The following is a 23754-nucleotide window of genomic DNA, read 5'->3' as shown; positions in this document are numbered from 1 at the left end:
TGGTATTTGCTTGTGGTTCGCTGTAGTTGTTGGATTGAGTGGTGGAGATGGAGAGTTGTAGAGTGGGTGCCCTCCCTTGATGAGTCTTTAGACGCCTTGGAGGTGTCATGTAATAATAATAATATAAACCAGGTGTAAGTAACATGGTGCATGTTGCTAATACTGCATTGGGAGAGTTAGAAGTGCATGAGAATGAGGATGAAGAGCTATTGGATGAGAATGGATGGGAGGATGGAATGAGATTATGGATGAGGGGGTAGAATGAGATGATGGATGAGAATTGGGCAATGGGGAGAGATGGAATATCAGCATGTATGCTAAAAATATGTTCAGCTAAACTGGCTAGACACTTGATATGTTTGTATAACTTGAGTCTCAGCTGAGAAACCACAAGAATAGAACTATCATTTTGATAACAATTAAGTACAATAAAGTAAGGAAATAAACAAGTAATTTGTAGGATATCAGTATTAAAATTCAGATCGCTCATAAATTGACAAAAAAAAAAAGAAATTGAGAAAAAAAGTGGACTACATTGCCTGAAAGTGTGGTAAGTGCAGAAACTGTGAGTGGGCTAAAGCACAGTTCTATGATCTTTTTCTATGTGAATATGGACTGCCTGCAATGAGTGTACTGGTTCCATGGAGATCAGATGTGAATCATATGCAATCATTTTTGTAATATTTTTGTTTAAATGTGCTTCTTTCTGTATGCCACATGCAAGACATTTTGAGATGTTACAGCCATGTCTCACATAATGTGAGTCTGATTAATATATTTTTCAGTTACCACAATTTGAAAAATTTTTATTACTTTTTATTTTACACAATGCAAATTTTCAGTTAGTGTGATATTTGTTTTATGTTATAGGTGAAAAAGATCTGAATCTCTCACTCAGCTTACAGATCTCTGATTGTTTATTGCATTTAACAAGACAATAAACAAGCATTTGCCCATTGCCATCCCAATGTGTTCCATCAACCATTGAAAGCAGATGCCTTACTTGTTTGTCTCCCATTAATAAAGTTGAAAACAATTTTTAATTTTAAAAGTTTCATTTAAAAATTTCTTTTCTGTTCCTGCTAATTATAAATAAAGAAAGAGTGCAAAATAAAGTGACTGCAATAAAAAATGAACTAGCGAAATCATTTGTATCACTTAGAACCTCAAACAAAAGGAAATGGATGCTAAACAACAAATTACATGATAACCACAGTAATTAACTTCAATGAAAGTAAAGATATTTCATACTGAAAATAACAGTACATGATCAGTGTATAGAAACAAACAAATCAAAGAAAATAGGAATACAAGCTACATATAACAACTGATTTACCATGGCTGAGTAACTTACCCAAGGTATTTTGATCCCAGCTAACAACTTCATAAAGCTTGATGAAGTTGTTAGCTAGGATAAGTTATACTTTGGATAACACTTTAATACTTTGGATAAGTTATGCACCCATTTTGGAAGAACTCCTCATTTATATAGTCTCCCAGAAATTCATAAAGAAGGTTGGCCAGTAAGACCCATTGTGAATTATATTGACTCTCCCACCTATAGAATTGCTAAATTTACTTTCACATTTATTAACTGCCCATATTGGACAATCCAGTTCATTGATCATGAATTCCACACATTCCTCAAAAAATCAAGAATGTTCAAATACCAGAGGCGGATTTGTTAGTCAGTTTTGACACTGGTTACCTTTTTTTACCAACATTCTGTTATCTGACACTATTAGTTTACTATATAATGATTTTCCTCCTGATGTTGTGAAGATTTTTGAGTTTGTTATACAATCCAGATATTTCAGCTGGAAAAACAAGATCTATAGATGGGTTGAAGGCACTGCCATGGATAGCTCTCTGTCTCTACACCTTTGCAAACTATGTTTTGAACCATCTGGAAGATACCTTGTTCTCATCCATTTATCCCAAACCTTCTATTTAGTTTCATTACGTAGATGATGTTTTTGCTGTTTGGCCTCTGTCTGAAAATGAACTTGCCACTTTCCAACAATGGGTCAATAGACAACACCCATGCATTCAATTCACCATGGAAAAAGAAAAAATGCTGGTAGTTTACCATTCTTGGACATCCTTCTTACTAAACTCACAATGCCCCTGGTACTTTGTCAACCAGTGTTTATCGAAAACCTATTGTTACTGGCAGATAGATTCATCAAGTCTGCTCATCACACCTCTCAAACAATTGATGTTATCAAGTCTTTAATTAATATGGCACATAATGTATGCTCCTCTTCCTCAAGCTTATAAGGATTTCTCACTATCAAAAATTTAATGGAATTCAATGGTTACAATACTCATGAAATCCAGCAGATAACTGACTCCTAGGTTCCAATACCTAAGGATTCTTCAACAGACTGCAGAGTTCCAATCTCTTACATTTCTGGTATCTCTGAACTTATTGGTAGAATTTTGAAGAAGTATCACTTTTCTCACATATTTTCCTATCAACAAAATTTCTCATCTGTTACCATCTGCTAAAGACAAACTATCACCTCTATCATTAGCATCAGATACCTTGTGAATGTAATTTGACATACTTTGGGCAGACAGGCCGTTCTGTAGTAGAATTAATGAACATCAATATTAATTTAATGTGTGAAACCTCAAAAGTCTGGTCTAGCATAGCATAATATCAACACTAAACACAGTATCCAGTGGGATGAGGCTCGTCTTCCATAGAAGCAGTTTTAAATATGAATGTCTTGCAAAGAAAGTTGTGAAGCCCTTTTATATCAACCTAACTTGAATTGGATCTCTCAAAAGTTTGATAGATTCTCATTTTATGTAAATATCAAAAATAGTTTTAATAATATCAGTTATTAACATATTAATCTCTAGCTTCTGGAAACCATTTTTAATTGATAAACCGATTGTTGTATGTACCTTGTATTCCTGTTCTTTGATTTGCTTGTTTCTACATGCTGATGATTACTGTTATTTTTAGTATGAAATATATGTACTTTCATTCAATTTAATTACCATGGTTATTGTGTAATTTGTTGTTTATAGTTACACAGGTACCTTTAAAGATTAGAAATGGATGTTGATTTTAACATCAACAGAAGTACGTTATTTCACCAGCCATCAGATATTGTATGATGGGGGAAAAAAGGGAAACCAACACTATTCAAATGACTGTCTTCAAATATTTCCCTAACAAATAGTTTCTTCATCTGTATTTGGTCGCCTGGTTTTCAGAAGGATGAAGAGATGTTGGAGAGGATCCAGAGGTGACTGACTAATGTAGTTTCTAACCTCTGGAATGCCGAGTATGAGGAAAGACTGAGAAGATACAACTTGCAGAGTCTGGTGGACAGGAGGAGGAGGGGAGATATGATAGAGACCTACAAGTTATTAAGGGGTTGTTATAGGATCAATGCTGGAGAGGTTCTACAGAAAATAGTGGGAGACCAGAGGAGAACCAGAAGTAATCCCTGGAAGCTGTATAAGGAGGGTGTGAGTAGGGGCACGAGAAGCAGGTTTTTTCCATGCAGAATTGTGAATGATTGGAATGCTTTGCCTAAGAGTGTGGTGTCTGCATAGAATTTGAGTGTGTTGAAAGCACAGTATGATGAGCTGTGTGTTTGATAAAAGGACCTCCTAGATGAGTCTTTGACTCCATAGTGTCTTGGGTAATAATAATAATAATATTAATTTCATGCAATAAACATTTATTTTTATAATTATAGTGTATTTTATTTATCTTTTTCATAAATTCTTCAGGAATTCCTTTCTTTATGGACATTCCTGAAGATAACAGACCAATTATAATTTTTCTTATTAATTATTATATTCAATTAACACGTGCCTGTTTTGCATGATGTGTTCATGAGACAAATTCATCGCTTTAATTCGAGGTCTGCCTGGATTTTTATTTTTATCTACTGAAGTCCTGATTCTATATAAAAGAAATTTAAATTACATATTACAGCCTAACAGTAATTTTTATGCTATCAAATTTATGTTTGTGCTATCTGTTTTTATGTTTGTACTATCATCAGGTAATTTCTTATTTTAGAAAGAATTTGAGGAACACTGATGTTCTGCTCCATGTTGGTCTTCTAAGATTAATTCTGTTCATCAATTTCTGAGGGAGAAAGATATTTTATTAAGAAAAGTATACTTTTGAATATAGTGTCTTCATTGAGTGGTAAATAATTCACTATCATTTGGTGTAATTCTCTAGAATTGCACCAAACATGCAATTCTCTAGTTATTTTATGACAGCATAATAAATTTATTATGCTATTAAAAGCTAAAAGATTTGCTTCTTTGCAGCACAGCACATCTACCCATTAATTTCATAGGCATCAGCATAAATATATTAAATTCACATTCCCAGAAATTAATACATGAATCTAAATCAATTAAAGCTCTCTGCACATGGTATAGTAACTCAAAAAATCTTCTAAGCATGGTGATCCAATGAGTCTTGCAATATAACTGCATGACAATTTCTTTGCAAAATTCTGCTGCAATATATTTTTGGAGGATATTTATCATTTTCAGTTGGTGAGCTTGCCAACCTGAAAAAAGAGCTTGGAGAAGTTAAAAAGTTAAAAAGGTTAGAGTACTATCTTAAGGCAAAAACAGATACAAGGAAAAGTGTAAGTTTTTGAAAGGTATTTCTTAACCACTTACAGACCATATAAGAAAGTAGCATTCCTTATCTGCTCTACCAAAGATCAGCCCCAATCCCCTAGACCTTCCAAGTATTTACCAGGTCCCTTGTAGTTGCAAACTATCCACTATGGCCAAACAGGCAGGAGAGCCAACATCAGAATTGCTGAATATAAAGACTATATCTGTTTCCATCACTAGAGCCACTCAAGACTTTTATGCAAACCATGCTATGGACAACTGCTATAGAATATGCAGGAAGAAAGCCACTCCACTCCATCATAGCAAATATAAATATGAAAGACTTTTTCCTTGAATCTGATTCTGCCTTAAGAAACTACTCTAGCTTCAACAAACTGGGTTACATCAAAACTGTCCCAAATTTGGCTAGCTCTCATCCTCCACATACAGCCCAACAGACAAGACACCCAATTTAGCCTACTAGGGGACACTATTCAGGACTTTAGGCCTACTGTCAGTTGACATGTTTCATCTTCATTAATTACTGTAGTGCCTGCATGCATACATGTATCATATTATATTTTGTTTCTTGATGATGGCAGTCTGACTTTGATTAAATACTGGAAGTATTAAGTTGGTCCTCCTCTAGTGTGAATCCAGCAGAATACCTCTGAGAGTACAGCCTGTGCTCACTGAGGTATTGACTCCACCAGTGAATGGTATGGCATACCTTTCATACCATGGGCTATAGGATCCGACTCCCTAGTCTGTAGCACTGTTGACAGTCATTGGCCTTGCTTGGTGTTGGGACCATCAAAACTGGACCTATGCAGAGTTCCAACATTAAATACTTGATTAAGCCAAGTATATTATTCCTTGGTATCTTTAATTTATAGTATATAAATTAAATATATAACCAAGTTAGATATTTAATTTATATATTTATATAAAGATATAACTTGGTTATATATTTATATATATCCAAGTTATTTATATAACCAACTTGGTTATAAAAATAGTATATAGTATATAAATAGTACAATTTTTTCCAAGAGGAAAAAATTCCAAACTATCTCTAATTCAGAGTATTTTAAAATGTATATGAAAATATGACTTCTGCATTACTTCAACATTATATAGGAGGTAACAGAGGATAAAAAGGTACATTACAGCAATTGTGTAATGCAATCAGAGGAGCAGGTTTTAAGATGTAATTACAACACCACTGATCATATCCATACTCTTAGGAAAATTATAGAAAGGACAAACAAATATAATAAACATCTTGGTTTAGCCTTTATAGATTTTGATTTCATTGAAATGTTGACTCTTACAAAATTTCTATTACTTTAAATCACTGATAAAATGTAATAAAAGAAACATGCATAGAAACCTTGAAATACAGAGTATCTGAAAAAGGATCTGGAGTTTCAAAGAAGCAGAAATGTATATAGCAAATATTATCAATGTACAATGTCACAAGTTTGATTACCTGTTAGTGTAACTCAACGTGTGCACCATTTACAGCCCTACAGATATCACAAGAATTCCACCTCAGACCACACTCAGGTAAACATATGCATAGGAATTGCTTCCAAGGTTAATGTTATTCTATGGTGCAAGTGGGCAAGGGGCAGACTTTTTTTTTTTTTTGATGCACAATGTCTTTTATATAGCCCTAAAAGAAGAAACCATTGGAATCATATTGGGACTGCACAGTGGCCAAGCAATAGGCAGAGGAAGTCTGCCTATCCATTTTCCTGGGAATAGGTTGTTGAACACAGTCGCTGCATAATGTGACGGGGGCCCCATACTGTTGGAAAATGAGGCCTTCCACATTCTCAATCTGGAGAAACATAAAGTTCTCTAGCACATACAGGTATGCCACACTTGTAACTATTTCCTTATGGAAAAAATGGCTCAACATTGCGATCATGACCAGACATTGACTTTTGGACTCTCATGGACAAACTCCACCAGTTCTTGTGAATTTTCAGATTTCCACACCCAAAATTTATGGCCATTCAAAACTCCATGCACATGAGATGTTGCTTCATCAGAAAATAAAATGCTCTGGAGATAGTTGTTATGTTCAGCAATGAGGTCTAACATGGTGGTCACAAAATGAGTTCTTTGCTGCCTATCAGTAGGCTAGATGTGATGAACAAGCTGCAGTTTATAAGCAGGAAGTTTCAATCTCTTGTGAACAACATGCTGTAGTGTGCTTTTAGGAATGTTTAATTGATGACTCACACTATGATCCAAACGTTTCGAGCTAAGCTAGAAAGACTGAATTTATTCCATGTTTTCCACACCTGTTGTAGGCTTACCTGTTGAGTGTCCTTTTAAAACACTTGCTGTTTCCAAGAATTGTTGATATCACTTATGGATGCTTTTGTCACTCAGAGCATTCCTATCATACTCCCACCTGAAATTTCTTTGGACAGTTGTCACTGACTTTGTTTCTGCGAACGATAACTGTGCTTTCTCTTGTGGTGATGCCATTACTGCAGCACAGCACATCTGTACAGCTATCTGGTTTGTCAGTGCTGATATCAGTTGGACAACATTTGAACTACAACTTAAATATTGTCGCTTCACGAATATGCTCAAAACACCATCGTATTGTGGTCTAAATAGAAAATACTTCTGTTAAAAACCCCGGAGTTTTTTTCAGAGACCCTGTATAAATATGTATATATTTATGTCACCTTTGTCGTTAAGCTAAAAGTGAAATTTTTCCAGTAAATATAGGAATGTGACAGGAAGATAATATCTCATAACTCTTTACATCTGTGTTAGAGGAAGTTTTTCATGAATTGAAGTGGAAGAATTGAGGAGATAAATTAATAGAAAGATTCTGACTCATCTGTGTTTTGCTAATGATACAGTTCACTTGACAAAAATGCAGAAGATCTAGAAATAAAATTAAAGGAATTAGCTCAAGTGTTCAGTCAAACTGCATAGTTCAATATGTGTATGTGTTCTATGTACTCATTGCCAAAAGTGAATGGTTTATGGTAGAAGAGCAACAGTGAAGAAAGAGAATTAAAAATGTTCTGGGTGCAAGTAAAAGAAATGTGAGTTGTGTGTAAAGTGGGAGAATGAAGTAAGGCAAGATAGTGAAATTGTTGTAGTGAATGTGGAAGAAGTGAACAACAGTGCGTGAAATAGAATGAAAGCATGAAAGAAGTTGCTGAGGATAACGTGAATGATGAGGTTATGGTAAGGAGTGAAATTGTGCATTTATGCAACATCCTTCATAAGATAAAAATATGAGCTAGAACAACTGCAGAAATGATTGTTGTATGATACATCAGGAGGGAGAATGAAAGTGGAAATAAGGAGAAGGCATTATATGGAGATTTTATGATAAGAAGTATAGTTAATGAGATAAAAGCATGAAAGCATGCTTCTCAGATGCAAAGATTGAGTATGTTAGTTTGCAGAGGGGAAAACAGAAAGAATTGATTGTTGTGGCTGGTATGAATGATTTGAAAGTTAAGAAATATGCAATAAGAGAAGATATGAAAGAGTTGCTGATAGAAGTAAAAAAAAAGTGAAAAAGTAAAGATCAATATCAGAAAGTAAAGATGCAATATCACTCTGCATACTGATATTACATTCAGCAAGAGCTGAATAAAAAAAAAAAAATCAGTTGTGGATGGAATATAAAGAAAAAGGTGATTCTAGTAGATAGGCTCATACGTTGGTTACCCATAACTGTTATTTTTCAGGAAATATCAATGTGTACTAAAATATCCCTGATGATGGCAATAATGTTGCCATTACATTGCCATCAATGGACTTTGTAGACACCTGGTAGGTCTAGGGAATGTGGCTTGTCTTTGGTGGAGCAGATAAGAGATGCCATTTTTTATGTGATCTGTAAGTGGTTGTAAGGTTGTATTTCCTTAGGATTTTTGTCAGTTTTTTGGATGTGCCCTGGATATATGGAATGGTGACAGAGCTTGAGTAATCTCTGCTCTGAAGGGGGGGGGGAGGGAGTGGAGGGGGGATTGTGGTTACAGGATTTTAATATTGTTTGGATTTTTTGGGGATTGTTGCCATTGGCTAAGAAAGTGTTGAGAATATGATAAAGTTCATAGTCAGGGCACTATTATCAGAACTGATTAATTTTGCCATGTTATTTAGGGATTTTATAATCTCATATTGTTGTAAGGGGAGGGGGATGACTGCCGGTGAATGTATCAACCTGCATGTGTAGGTTTTCTGTAAATGGAGAATGCCAGGGATCCATCAGGCTGGTGTGTAATCAGAGTTTCTAGAAATGTGAGACTCTTGTTGTTTTCCTTTTCTAAGTTTAAACTGGATCCTGGTGTGTTGATTATTTAGATGTGGTAAGAAAATATGGAGCATATCTAGGCCATGTAGCCAAATGGAGAACACATTATCTAAATCTTGAAGCTAAGCAGTGGGTTTATGTGGGGCAGAGTTTAAAGCTTTTTCTTCAAAGGGCTCCATGAAGAAGTTAGCCAGGGGTGGAGAAAGTGTAAAACCCATGGCTGTCCTCTCTATATGTTCTCGCTCTCACCATTCTCAACCATTTCAACCATTCTCGCTCTCACCACTCCATCAGGCAAAGCATTTCATGCTTCAACCACCCTCCATGCTAAGAAACCACTCCTCACCCTCTTGCTCAAAGTTTCCTTTTGTAACTTCCAAGGATGGCCCCTTGTCATGACTCCTTCCCACTGTTCAACCAAGCAAAAGAACTCCCCTACCTCTCAACAGTTTAAAAGTCTCAATCATAACACCTCTCCCTCTTCTATCCACCAAATTCTGCAGTGCACACTCCCTCAGCCGATCCTCAAAAATAACACCGTACAGTCCTGACATCATCTTTGTTATCCGCCTTTGTACCCTTTCCACAGTTAATTTATCCCCTTCAGATCCTGGGGACCAGATCTGAGAACAGTAGTCCAAGTGTGGTCTGATCAGAGTCTTATACAATGGAATAATAACCCTTTTATCTCTGCAGGCCAGTGTCCTTCTCATTATTGCAGCATCCTCTGTGTTACCTTCCCTACCTTTGCAATATGTGCCCTAAATTTCAGGTTTCTATCAATTATCCACCCCAGATCTCTTGTCTCCCCCTAATTCCTCAAGTTTAACTCCTCCCATAAAGTATGCAGCATCCCATCGATATTTCCCAAACCTCAAGACCTTACATTTTGCTGCATTAAACCAAAATCCCCATTCATTTGCCCATCTATCTAGCTTATTCAAATCCTCTTGCAGGGATGCCACATCTGCATTATTACTAATAATCCTTCCCAGCTTCGCATCATCTGCAAACAACTGAATATCCCCTTGCAATCCACGAACAATGTCATTGATATAAAGGTTAAACAATATAGGTCCCAGTACTGAGCCCTGTGGAACCCCACTTGTAACCTTCTGCCTGTTTGATATTGCTCCACCATACACAACTCTCTGATAAGTATCAGACAGCCAATCCTGAATCCAGTTGACCAATCTGACATCCAGACCCTACTGCAACTTGAATATCAGCTTATCATGTGGCACCCTGTCAAATGCCTTTGCTAAGTCTAGGAAAATGGCAGTATATGCCTTTCCCTCATCTAATACTCTTAACTTTATCATAAAAGGTTAGCATATTGCTAAAACAAGAGCTCCCCTTCACAAATATCTGTTGACTCTCACTGATAACATTACCCTGATTTGCCCAATGCTGTATATGGTCCCTCACTATTTTCTCCAAGATCTTACTAACTACTGATGACAGACAAACTGGCCTATAATTAGATAGTTCGAGTCTGCTACCACCCTTATGCAATGGCTCTTACCTTCCTTCCATTCCATGGGCACCTTTCCTGCAGCCAGACTTTCATTGAAAACTAGGTCAAAGGCACTGTCAGTTCCTTAGCAGATTCTCTCAAAACTTGTGGTGAAATACCATCCAGTCCCACAGCTTTATTGACATCCAGAGTACTCAATATTTGGAACACACTCCTCCTGTACCTCTAAACCTCGAACCTACCCTATCCCTCTAGTATTAAAACTGACTCCTCCAGGATGAAATACTCCAATAAAGTGGTCATTGAACAATTCTACTATGTCCTCTGCATCAGTCACTCTATTCCCATTTTTATCCCTCAATATCATTCTTCCACAGTCATTTCTCTTCCTACTGGCCACATAGCTAAAAAATTCCCTAGGATTTTCTTTGGATCTTAGGGCTAATCTCCTCCCATATTCCAGTTTTGCCTTCCTTACCATACTAGTTACTCTTCTGGCCTGTGTCTTATACTCTTCCTGCATCTTCTCTTCTCCTGTCTCCTTATATCCTTCCACAGCCTCTTTTTCGCATGCAATTCCCGTTTAATATTGTTTGTCATCCACTTTACTCCAAATTGTGTCCTCTTCTTCACTCATGGAATACAGCTTACCATTGCTGTTAACAAATATTCCTTCACAATTTCCGAAGCACTAATGATATCCCAGCCTTCCAATTCCTCCCTCCACAAAACTTCTCCAAGTTAACTTCTAAGACTATTATAATCACCTGCTTTATAATTCCACATATGTTCCTGTCTCTTTGATACTCCTGCATCTATTCATTTTCCAAGTCAAAACCATATGGTCACTCTCTCTAACTGGTGGGAGAGATGTCATCTCAGTTATTATCAACTCTTCTGATGCTATAATCAAATCCAAAACTCTTGAACCTCTTGTTCCCTCTGTTACATGTTGCCTAAGACATCTGTCCCTCAAGAATTCTAGAAATTCCATTCCCTTATGATATTTCTTTCTGTTGTCAACAATTTTGTAGATATGCAGCAATCCAATCTTCTTTACTCCATTATCCAAGTTTTTAATTCATTTTCAATTTCTGGACATTTTGTCAGTTTTCTGCAGAGATTGTGTTTTGTAGACTTCTATTACTTGCTGCTCTTGTTTCTTTCAAGTTTGTACCATTTTTTCTGTAGGTAGAGGTCCAAAATGCCGCTATGCTGTCCTGTTGCCATTCCTTTTTTGCGTACTCAATCACACTATGCTTAAACGTAGTTGTATAGCTATGTCTGTACTTCATAGAATCCATGGGTTATTAAAAAAATGAAATGTAATAATGTATTGACATTGTTTAAATGCATGATTGTTAATGACCATGCAACTATTCAAACTATCATGCATTACCAACAAGCAGCAATGACCGTAACTGCACATACATGAAAAACACATTGATGTATAAGATGCACTATAAGATGCACCAGTTTATAAGATGCATTTGGCTTATAGACCACATCCTAACTTTAAGTTAAATTTAGGTATAAAAATGCCATTGTGGTGTAAAACCACAATGGTATTTCTCTTATCTGCTTTGGTAATTACTATTCTGCTATTGTTTTTCATTTCTTGCAGAGCTTCAAATTCTTTTCTTGAGAGGCTGCTTTTTTGGTGGTTTAGCATCAGGTGAGTATACTATCTACATTCAGTCTGATTTGTTGGCAATCTGACTGAGAAGGCTGAGGATACCTCATTCTACTTGGGTCATTATTTCTTTTGCAGGAATTTTTTTAGGTGCTTGTGTAGTTATGGCCATGTATGGGTGCTCTAAATTTCTTCAGGCTTCAGAGCAAAGGATAATAAGTTTGCTATTGTGTTAAGAGGTAGTTGAGGCTTAGAAGCTGATGTGTCAACATTGTATTGTTTGAAATTCTTTGTCTGCTGAAGCATTCAAGACATTGGAAAGGATTGTCCAAAGGTTGCCATTGTATTTGCTGTGGTGTAATAGAGTAGAAAAGAGTGATCATGTTTACACCCCACACACACACAAGATACACTGGAAGAAGGCTACTCTATTATATTGATGCAAATATGAATATGAAAGGCTATTCCTTGAATATTCGTCAGCCCTGAAAACCTTTCCAAACCTCAACAAATTTCGATGCATGAGACTGTCCCAAATTTGGGAAGCGCTCGTCCTTAGACCTTCAGCCCAATAGCCAAGACTACCTAATTTAGCCCACTAGACTCTAGGACTGACTGTGGTTGCCTTTCTTCAGCCTCATTTGTCCAGCGTTAGTGCCAGCAGGCACATATCATAGTTGGTTTTTTTGTGATCCCTGGTGGTAATGCAACATTGCCAAATATAGGAAGTTTTAATTAAAGTTTTTATAATTAATATTTTAGTATACGTTGTAGTTTCCTGAAATACATGTTTACATGTATTTCAGGAAACTACAAAGTTTTTTTCATCATGCAAGTAAGAGGAAAAATTATTATGGAAGGATAACTTTAAGCAATGCTGACTGTGGGAAATGACAGAAGCAAAAGTAATGGTTGAGCTGTTTGAATGATCACTTTGCAAAGGTGTATCATTCAGCTTGGGATTTTGCAGTTGCCCATGTGACAGAGTCTGATATCAGAATACAGGGGGATGAACAGGAGGTGCTCAGCATTGAAAAATACCAATGTGAATACAGCAGTACAACTGGATGTCATGTTGGCCCATTTGCTACATGAATGTGCAAGAGATTGGCAGTGCCTCTGATGAAGTTGTTCAAGTCTGAATCTCAGCTGTAGCAAATTTCCAAGGTAGTGGAAAGAGGATAAGATAGTTTAATTTACATAAAGCTGGCTCCAAGACAGAAATAGCAAATTACAGACCATTTAATATGTCAGGAATGGGTTTGAAAGTATTGGTTAAAGGTAAAATCCAGCAGTGGATAGATATTAATAGGATATTCTATGGGTTTCTAAATGGCCTTCTAAAAGGCAAGTCCTGCCTTAGTAATTTACTTATATTTTATATTTTATAATAGTGTGACAGCAGAATTAGATGAGAGAAATGGCTACATCATGATACTGCTAGAATTTGCAAAGACAGTTGACAGAATACAGCATGAAAAACTATAACAAAAGTTGGAGCAAATGGAAATGGATATGAAGCTGGTTCCATAGATAGAAAGTGATCTGACTGACAGACACCAGTAGGTAATATATGGTAGTGTGGAATCTAAGATTATTAGTTTAGAATCAAATGCACTATAACGGGGACATTACTCTTTAAGTTGTATATTAATGATGTAAAAAAAAAGATTTAAGGAGGAATATTTAGTTGTTTTCTGATAATGCAAATCTGCAGAGGGCAATAGTTGCTATAGATGATGTAAATATCCTGCAGGATGATTTCAATAAATTGCATTGTGGACAAGGAAAATGATTATCAGTTTAATGTTGTAAAATGTAAGGTTATGCACTTCAAGTTGAAAGGTTGCATACTTTGTATCACGTTGATGGTATTGGATTTCAGGAAATTGACAAAGACAAGGACTTAGGAGTAGTGGCGGACAAAGAGTTGAAGCTGAGAGGACATATTGCAAAAGTTGGTAAATTATCTCAAAGGATTACTTGGATGCTGAAAAACATACTAACAAGTAAAGATAGGGTGGTTATAATCCTTCTTTATAATGTTATGATTTTAGCTTGATCTTGACTACTGTGCACATATTTGCTCACTTGGGTTTCATGAAGTAGTGGATAGGTATTCAAAGATGAGTGACCAAGCTAGTGATACGTCTGTGGAATGCTCCGTATGAGGATCGGTTGAAGATGTGTTTGCTGCAAAGTTTAGATAGCCAGAAAAGAGGGAACATGATAGAAACATATAAGTTATTACAAACAGAGAGAAAACTAGCTGTATTTTTACAGAAATTACATCATAGACTAATATACATCCATTGGACAAAACATTAGAGATATGGATGAAGGGAAGTTGAGGCGGGCATCCCCTCATGCAGCATGAAATGTACCCAAACCAAACACGGATAGTAAACAGGTAGATAGGGCTACCCAACAGTGCATCTCAATCAACAAACATGGGTAAATGTGGCAATCTTAGCAACCTTGATTGTGGATGTATTATTGGTGCAAGACAGATGGACCATTTTATAGCTCAAGTGGTAAGAATCCTGGGGTTTTTGATGGCAACCGTATCAAGGATCTACCACGAGTATATCAAAAGATGTACCAACACCCAGCGAGCAAGTAGCGGATGATCACATGCCGTTGATGACCAGGTTTGACATAGACTGTCCAGGCTCGTACAGACCAACCACAAGGCAATGGTAACACAAATCCCATCCAGTTTCAATGTTGGAGATCCAACATTGTGTGAAGTCATTAGCTTCTATATACGAGATAACCCAGTCCTGAAAATACTTCAGGTGAAAATTTTGTTTTCTTACACTTGGATAAAGGATTAAACCAAGTATATAATTTCTTGGTATTTTTAATTTATAGTATAACCAAGTGGAAAATCTTCCATCTTCCAACAATGTAACAGGTCTCTCTCTCTCTCTCTCAATGTAAGTTAATAGGAAACCAGTAATGAAATCTTAATTATGTCATATTATCCAAGTGTTCTGTTCATTCCTTAATCATATAGGTCAGGAAATGATGCTGATACATTAATCTGTAATGTACTTACAAATAAAGTGCTTCTTGACTATGGTAAAGCAAAAAGCATAAAAGGAGAAGAAGCCTCTTTTAAAAAGGATTAAATCCTGGACTTGTTAAGAAAAATATTTTGGTTTTCACAGATTTCTTAATACTTTTTGATTAGATATCATACAATATACAGATTCTACAATAAAATTATCTTATATTTTTAGATCCATACTTACCATTTCACCTATGTATAATGTAGAAATAATACATCCAGTATTAATGTCCCATGCCTGAATTAACCCACTTTTTCTCAAACTCTGAAAGAAAATACATATTCTATGAAAACACTGATAAGCAATTTTATAAACCAGCTATATGATTATCTGCTTACATGTCTACTTATTTAATAATGTTTACCTACTTTGTAAGCTATAAACATTTTTATAATTTTGCAAAACCTGCTTTGTAAAATAGCAATAGTGATGTTCAATACAGAGCCTTTCCAGCCAAAATAAGCCAACCCTAATGTCTCCCCATGTAGCCTTTTTCTGCAAATCAATGTTCTGCGAAGGTATATATAGTTTTCCTAGTTGGAGAAAATGCTAAGTACATATCTAGGTAGTATATAATTTTCATCACCCAGTTAAGCACATTGCTTATTGGAAGCTTACAGTTGCCTGCTGTCATCTTTGGTCTCCAGAGTAAGGGCTCTGGTTTCATTTCCTTCTCACATATAATGCAACAGATCTCCCTTAAGGGCATGTCAAATACATTGAAAGAATCCAGACCCTGTTGTTGCATTCAAGGATACAGCAAAATGGTACTGCAAGCTGACAATATACAAGTCTTAACCCAATAGTAACAAATCAAGAGCATCTCAACCAGCTACCAAATAATTCTTTGCCAGTTACTTATGGTGTGTGTGAGGGGGGGGGGGTGCTTACCATTCATGAATCCCCAACCTCCTGTTGCATACTTCTAATCTCTTCCTTTACACCAACAATGAAGAACCTAATCCAGTATGGTTGTACTATGGATCACAAAAAAAACCTTCCACAAAAACACAATCCAAAAAAAAGAGTAGCAATACCCAATACATAAAACAAACAAAATTAATATTTACAAAAAGAGTTTCTCTATCCATTTCACCAGCATTTGTGCACAACCACTTATCATCCACACCACACATTATTCCTGAAAAACTCAGCTGGTGACCGCAGAAAATATCATCCATCTTAATTGCCCAAAATTACACCTTGCACATTCCTTCTGTCACTAGGGCAGCACATTAGCATTAATTAGAACCAACCTCCCATATCAGAAAATGCTAAAACCTTGGATGTGATCCCATATCAGAAAATGCTAAAACCTTGGATCCCCTCCCCTTGTGATCCCATATCAGAAAATGCTAAAACCTTGGATCCCCTCCCCAGTTACTTGGGGAGGGGATCCAAGTTGTGTGATCTGCTCTGGCTTAAAAGTATGCTTACCAAACTTAGTAGCATTCACTCACTCTGTTTTTCTCTCTAATACTCTCAGAATTCTAATAATATATTAACCTCTTTGAATAAATATCACTAAAGCTTGATTTGCTGCAGTCCAAATACTCAAAAAATTAAGTTCGCTTTTGGTGGGGACTTCAATGTCCACAACTCAAACTGGCTCTGCTTCTCTAATTCCACAAATCAAGCTGGAAGGGTGCCAATGTATATGCCAATGGCAATAACCTAATAATCTCTACTAATAATCTCTTTACCACAATATCAGATAATTATCAACACCCTGCCAGCACACTTAACGTTTTCTTAACTAGTTCCTCTTCCAGATACATGGTAGATATCAGATGCTCCTGTTGGTCACTCAGACCTAACTTTGCCCACGTTTTCTTTAGTGTGAAACATTATTTATCCAGCCATTCTCAATCATGGGTCCTTTATCATTAGAATAGTGCCAAATGGGATGTGACTTTTTTTTCAAAGAATGCAGGAGATAGGGGAAGAACAAGAGGCCATTCCTGGAAGCTGTACAAAAGAAGTGTTAATGGGAGGGGAAGGGGTTTTTTGCATGGAGATTTGTGGGTGATTCAAATGCATTGTCTGAGAGAGAGTGTGATGCATATGGAAATAGCATTTAAGGAAGTATCATGGGCTATGTTAGTGAAAGTGAGATTTCTCACAATAAGCCTTTTAATGAAATGGAGATTAGATGATGACAATAATAATAGTATGAAGAAGAATAAGAACTGATATCCAAAAGCAGAAGGCAATCTGATTAACTAATGATTCCTCTCTCACAGATTCACTCCAATCATTCACTCATATATATTGTTTTCTACTTTATATCTGTTTTATAGATAATTTTGTGGACAATATTCTGCTGAAATGGCCACCACTAATCCTCCACTTTCTTCCAAGGATATAAGAATATGAGCAACTGCTAGTCAAATATCTCTTTACTATTAAATCACCTCCTCCTCAAATAAATATTATTTCTGGAAATTTTCCATGTTACTCCTCTAAACTGATATTAATACTTATGGCAATTTTGCCTATTTTCATAAGGATTGATTTTTTTATTCCACTTAAATTAAAACATTCATGATATGTATTTTAAAAATATAAAGTAAAAGAAAAGTAATACTAAAGGAATTTTGGACTTACCTTTATAGAATCCTCAATATTAACTTTTTTATGGAACAGCATCAGAAAAATATTGATAAAAAGTATGTATATATATATATATATATATATATATATATATATATATAACTGATATATGTATATATATCAGTTATGATATATATACATATATCAGTTATGAGTATGTATATATATATATATATATATATATATATATATATATATATAACTGACTTTATACCATTAAAATGAACTAAGAATAATGAACTATAAACCATTTAGGACTATCATTTGAATAAATACATTAAATACATTAGAACTTTATTCAAAACGGGGGATAAAAAAAGAGATAAAAATATATTATTATTATTATTATGGGCAACTCCAGGGAGTCATTAGACTCATCGAGGGAGGCCCCAAATCATATTCATCACAACTATTCAATATTCATACAGTATCTATCATACCTCACCTTAAACTCATTCACTGTCACAGCATCCACCACAGACTCTGGAAGCCCATTCCACTCATTCACCACTCTAGAAGTAAAGAACCCAGCTCTAACACCTTTACTAACCACACTTTTGCCCAGTTTCCATGGATGTCCCCTAGTCCTCCCACAACCAGCCCTGTTCTCAAAAATATCTTCTGAATTAATTTTACAGAAACCCTTCAGTAATTTGAATGTCTCAATCATATCACTCCTCCTCTGCCTATCAACCAATTTTTTCACCCCACAAATCCTCAACCTGTTCTCATAAGGTTCATTCCACAGACCTGCTATCATCTTGGTCACTCGCCTCTGGATCCTCTTCATCTCCTCCCCATCAAGAAGAAACCTAGGTGACCAAATCTGGGCACAATAGTCGAGATGGGGTCTTATCAAGGCTCGATACAGAGGAACAAGATGATAGCAGGTCTGTGGAATGAACCTTATGAGAACAGGTTCATTAAATCAGCTCATCAAACAACCAAGTGATTTGATGAGCTGATTTGGCCACTTTTGCAATGTGCCCCCCTAAACTTCAACTCCTTATCCACCAACACTCCTAAATCTCGTGCCTCATCAATTTCCTGGAGTACAGTTCCACCAATGTAGTAAACTGCTGCTAATCTTTTCACCCCAAAATGTATAACTTACATTTTGCCACATTAAACTGACATCCATTCTCCTTAGCCCAGACCTCCAATCTATCCAAATCATCTTGCAAAATTTTGACATCATCTGCATTCACTATTGCCTTACCCAACTTTGTATCATCTGCAAACAAATGAACTGTTCCTCTCAGATCCTTTCCTATATCATTAATGAACAAATTAAACAGCAGTGGTCCAAGAACAGATCCTAATGGCACACCACTAGTCACAGGCCGTCTTGTGGACTCTACTCATGAATAAACCACTCTCTGATATCTCTCCGTCAACCACTCTCCTATCCATCTCACCAACCCTATATCCATCCCCATATGCTGCAATTTACTGATTAGAATTCCATGTGGTATCCTGTCAAAGGCCTTAGCAAGGTCCAGTAGAATCACTGTAAACCCATTACCCTTATCCAGTTCAGCCATCACTGTGTTATAATACATGAGCAAGTTACTGATGCATGACCTACCCTTCACAAACCATGCTGTCCCCGACATAGTATCCCATTTTCATCTATCCAATCTTGTATTTTCCTCTTGACTATTTTCTCCAAGACCTTGATAATGATTCCTTTATGCTAATTGGCCGGTAATTTTCAACAGCAGCCTTTGAACCACCTTTATGCAGCGGAACTATTTTCCCCTCTTTCCATCCCCTTGGGATTGACCCAGACCTGAGGGTCAAATTAAAACAAAATGGTCAAGGGCACTGACAATTCTTTAGCCGCTTCACGTACGACACGAGCTGGTATACCATCCAATCCCACAGATGTATTGACCTTGAGGTTCTGTAATAGACTAGTTACCTCTACTTCATTCATCACAATTCCAGTATAAGCTGTTGGTTCTTCCATTCCTGCAATGTCACCACCTGGATGATATACTCTTGCAAAGTGCTTGCTCAGTAATTCCACTATATCGACTGATTCGGTTACCTCCCTACCCCTCAACATTTTTTAAAATCATTCTGCCATGAACATTTTTCCTTTTACTTGCAACATATTGAAAAAACTGTTTGGGATTCTTTCCACAATTGTTTCTTTTTTTGCAGCTCAAGCTTAATAGTGTTATTCATCCATTTAACCCCTACGTGATTTATTATTCAGATTCTTGGTATACAGTCAACCAATGCCTCCTGCAAACACTTCTTAACCACCTCCCATGCACTATCAACATCCAGCCCTTGCAGTTTTACATGCCATGGCACTGAGCCAAGCACACTCTTAAGCTTGTCATACCTACCAGCCTGGTAATTCCACATGTATCCTGTCTTAATTGTAAATTCCACTCCTTTAGCCACCTCCCAAGTCATGACCTTATGGTCACTCTCACCAATTGGTGGCAACATGGTCATGTTCGTTACAGCCACGTTCTCAGTTGCAATTACTAGGTCAAGCACTCTCTGCCCCCTGGTATTTTCCACTACATGCTGTCACAGATAGTTGTCCCTTAATAACTGCATAAAATCCAATTCCTTCCTCCCATGTGCACTCTCCTCTTTCCAGTCAATGTTACCATAAGTATTACCGAACCAGACCTGAGGGTCAAATTAAAACAAAATGGTCAAGGGCACTGACAATTCTTTAGCCGCTTCACGTACGACACGAGCTGGTATACCATCCAATCCCACAGATGTATTGACCTTGAGGTTCTGTAATAGACTAGTTACCTCTACTTCATTCATCACAATTCCAGTATAAGCTGTTGGTTCTTCCATTCCTGCAATGTCACCACCTGGATGATATACTCTTGCAAAGTGCTTGCTCAGTAATTCCACTATATCGACTGATTCGGTTACCTCCCTACCCCTCAACATTTTTTAAAATCATTCTGCCATGAACATTTTTCCTTTTACTTGCAACATATTGAAAAAACTGTTTGGGATTCTTTCCACAATTGTTTCTTTTTTTGCAGCTCAAGCTTAATAGTGTTATTCATCCATTTAACCCCTACGTGATTTATTATTCAGATTCTTGGTATACAGTCAACCAATGCCTCCTGCAAACACTTCTTAACCACCTCCCATGCACTATCAACATCCAGCCCTTGCAGTTTTACATGCCATGGCACTGAGCCAAGCACACTCTTAAGCTTGTCATACCTACCAGCCTGGTAATTCCACATGTATCCTGTCTTAATTGTAAATTCCACTCCTTTAGCCACCTCCCAAGTCATGACCTTATGGTCACTCTCACCAATTGGTGGCAACATGGTCATGTTCGTTACAGCCACGTTCTCAGTTGCAATTACTAGGTCAAGCACTCTCTGCCCCCTGGTATTTTCCACTACATGCTGTCACAGATAGTTGTCCCTTAATAACTGCATAAAATCCAATTCCTTCCTCCCATGTGCACTCTCCTCTTTCCAGTCAATGTTACCATAATTGAAATCACCCATAATAATTACCCTCCTTCCACTCATTTCTTCTATTTGCCTATGCATACTATCCCCACCATCTATTCCATCACCTGGTCTATAGCAGCACCCAATTGTATATTTTGTTCTGCTAGATTCTATCTCACACCAAACAGCCTTAAATGTGCTCTTTTCTCTATCCTGCAGTTCAACTTCTATACTCCTTGGCTGCAACTCATCAGCTATCATCAATAACACTCCCCCCCCCTTTTATTCTCCCTGTCACTCCTGAACACGCTATACCCGTCGCATGCAATCCCACTAGCTTTATCATCTTCCATCAGCCATGTTTCACTAATACCAACAACCTGTGGCCTGGAAGTGCCAACCAAGGCCAAAAGCTCTTCCTTCTTGTTCCTAATACTCCTGGCATTAGTGTACATGAATTGCAGAAGCCCATTAGTCCCATCTCTCCTTTGATGCCTTATACTAACTATCCCATTCTGATTTGTTGTCCTTTGTACTCACTTCATACACTCAACAAAATATATGTAAAATAAAATGCAGAAATTAAAGATATGCAGACTAAAAACCAAATTTGTATCAAGGATGAACTACAAAATTTAAAAAAAGGGAGAAGATAAATATTAAGATAAAAAGTTTACAGTTCAGTTTTATATATAATTTTTATCAATATATTTCTGATGCCGTTCTATAAAAAAGTTAATCTTGAGGATTCTATAAAGGTATGTCAAAAATTCCTTTTGTATTACTTTTCTTTTAATTTATGTTTTTAAAATATATATCATCAATGTTTTAATTTAATTGGAGTAAAAAAAAAGTCAGTTCCATAATAAAGGGATACTCCTTATGAAAATAGGCAAAATAGCCTAAGTATTAATAATTAACCTCCTCTTCATCCTCTTGTGTTCCAGCTATTTCTGTTCTTTGGAACACCCTTTCCCATTCACGCTCTCTCCAATGACTACAGCTTTTAACTGTTCAAGAAATGCATCAACAGACTACTTCTTTCTCTGTAACCTTTTGCTCATATATGGAACTAATATGCTATAGGTTTTGTAACTTTGTGAGAAATTAAAAAAAAACATCCTTCGCATTCTAAATGTTCTAACTCATGTTCACCAAATGCATAGACACCAATTAAAGGGAATCAGCTGTTATGTTGCCTCTGTACCAGACAGACTTAGATCAGTCTACTTTCCAAAATTAACTCTTACAGGAAAAATACAACTCAATGAAAATAGAACTTCGCATAACCTCTATATAAAAATATAAGAACTTTTATAATTTTCTGTGGACCACCACCTCAGTCTTCATTTAAAGCAAGAGAGAGAGAGAGTGCGCAGTCAGAATATTATGACATTGTCCACATCGGTACATCATTGGCACCTACTTAGAACATCCATGCAGAGGAGAGTATTTTGGATTGTGGTCTGGAAGATATCATCATTTCTCACTGGTTAAAGGTTAAATTCCATGATCAGTCCTTCCACAGTTATTTTTTATTTATTTATATATATATATATATATATTTTTTTTTTTTTTTATGAGTGTGCAATGCAGAGTATCCTGCTCACTATGAGAATCAATGAGACTGGGACAGCTGACATTGGGCCAGTGACCACTATTCTGCTCAGTAGTCCAATCTTGGGAGACCATAAATTATTATTATTATTATTATTACCCCAAGACCTCATGGAGTCAAAGACTCATCTGGGAGGTCCTTTTATCACACACACATCTCATCATACCGAGTCTTAAACACACTCTCAGGCAAGGCATTCCAATCATTCACAACTCTGCATAAAAAAAAATTGCCTCTCACTCCCCTAGTCACACACCCTCTTTATACAGATTCCAGGGATTACCTCTGGATCTCCCCTGATCTCTCACTATTCTCTGTAGAATTCTCCACCAGTGATCTTATAACAACCCCTTACCAACTTGTAGATCTCAATCATATCTCCCCTATTTCTCCTGTCCACCAGACTCTGCAAATTACATCTTCTCAATCTTTCCTCATACTCGACATTCCAGAGGTCAGAAACTACCTTAGTCAATCGCCTTTGGACCCCTTCCAACATCTCTTCATCCTTCTGAAAACTCGGTGACCAAATCTGGGCACAATAGTTCATGTGTGGCCTAATCAAAGCCTTATACAACGGAATAAGAATCTCCCTAATTCTACACGTCAGTGTCCTCCGCATCATTCCCAGACGCCTTTGTGTTGTCTTCATAATTTTGGCAATGTGTCCCCTAAATTTTAGATCCTTATCCACTCTCACCCCAGATCTCTTATTTCCTCTACCTCCAACAATATATTCTCACCAAGCATAACTACTGCAACCCATCTTTGTTTTCCAAATTTTAAAACCTTACATTTTGCAACATTGAACTCGCATCCCCCATTTCCGTGCTCAATCACTCAATTTATTCAAGTCTTCTTGAAAGGCCACAACATCTTCACCACTCTTTATGGTTTGTCCCAACTTTGCATCATCTGCAAACAACTGAACATCTCCATCCAAATCTTCGCCAATATC

General features: G+C 36.7%; 1 protein-coding gene across 1 annotated transcript in view; it reads right to left on the bottom strand.

The window, feature by feature from the left end:
- LOC150110579 (cilia- and flagella-associated protein 43-like) overlaps positions 1 to 23754 on the bottom strand; it is a 609434-nt gene that overhangs the window by 383901 nt on the left and 201779 nt on the right. Inside the window, exon 10 of the mRNA XM_090401881.1 lies at positions 15288 to 15368. Coding sequence (XP_090258007.1) covers positions 15288 to 15368 — 81 coding nt within the window. The remainder of the gene's footprint in view (positions 1 to 15287; positions 15369 to 23754) is intronic.

The sequence above is a fragment of the Typopeltis vanoorti genome, chromosome 1 (assembly GCF_054136105.1).
Source record: "Typopeltis vanoorti isolate ZY-2024b chromosome 1, IOZ_Tvanoo_1.0, whole genome shotgun sequence".
In the NCBI taxonomy this organism is placed as follows: domain Eukaryota; kingdom Metazoa; phylum Arthropoda; class Arachnida; order Uropygi; family Thelyphonidae; genus Typopeltis; species Typopeltis vanoorti.
This window is presented reverse-complemented; position numbering and strand designations above follow the sequence as displayed.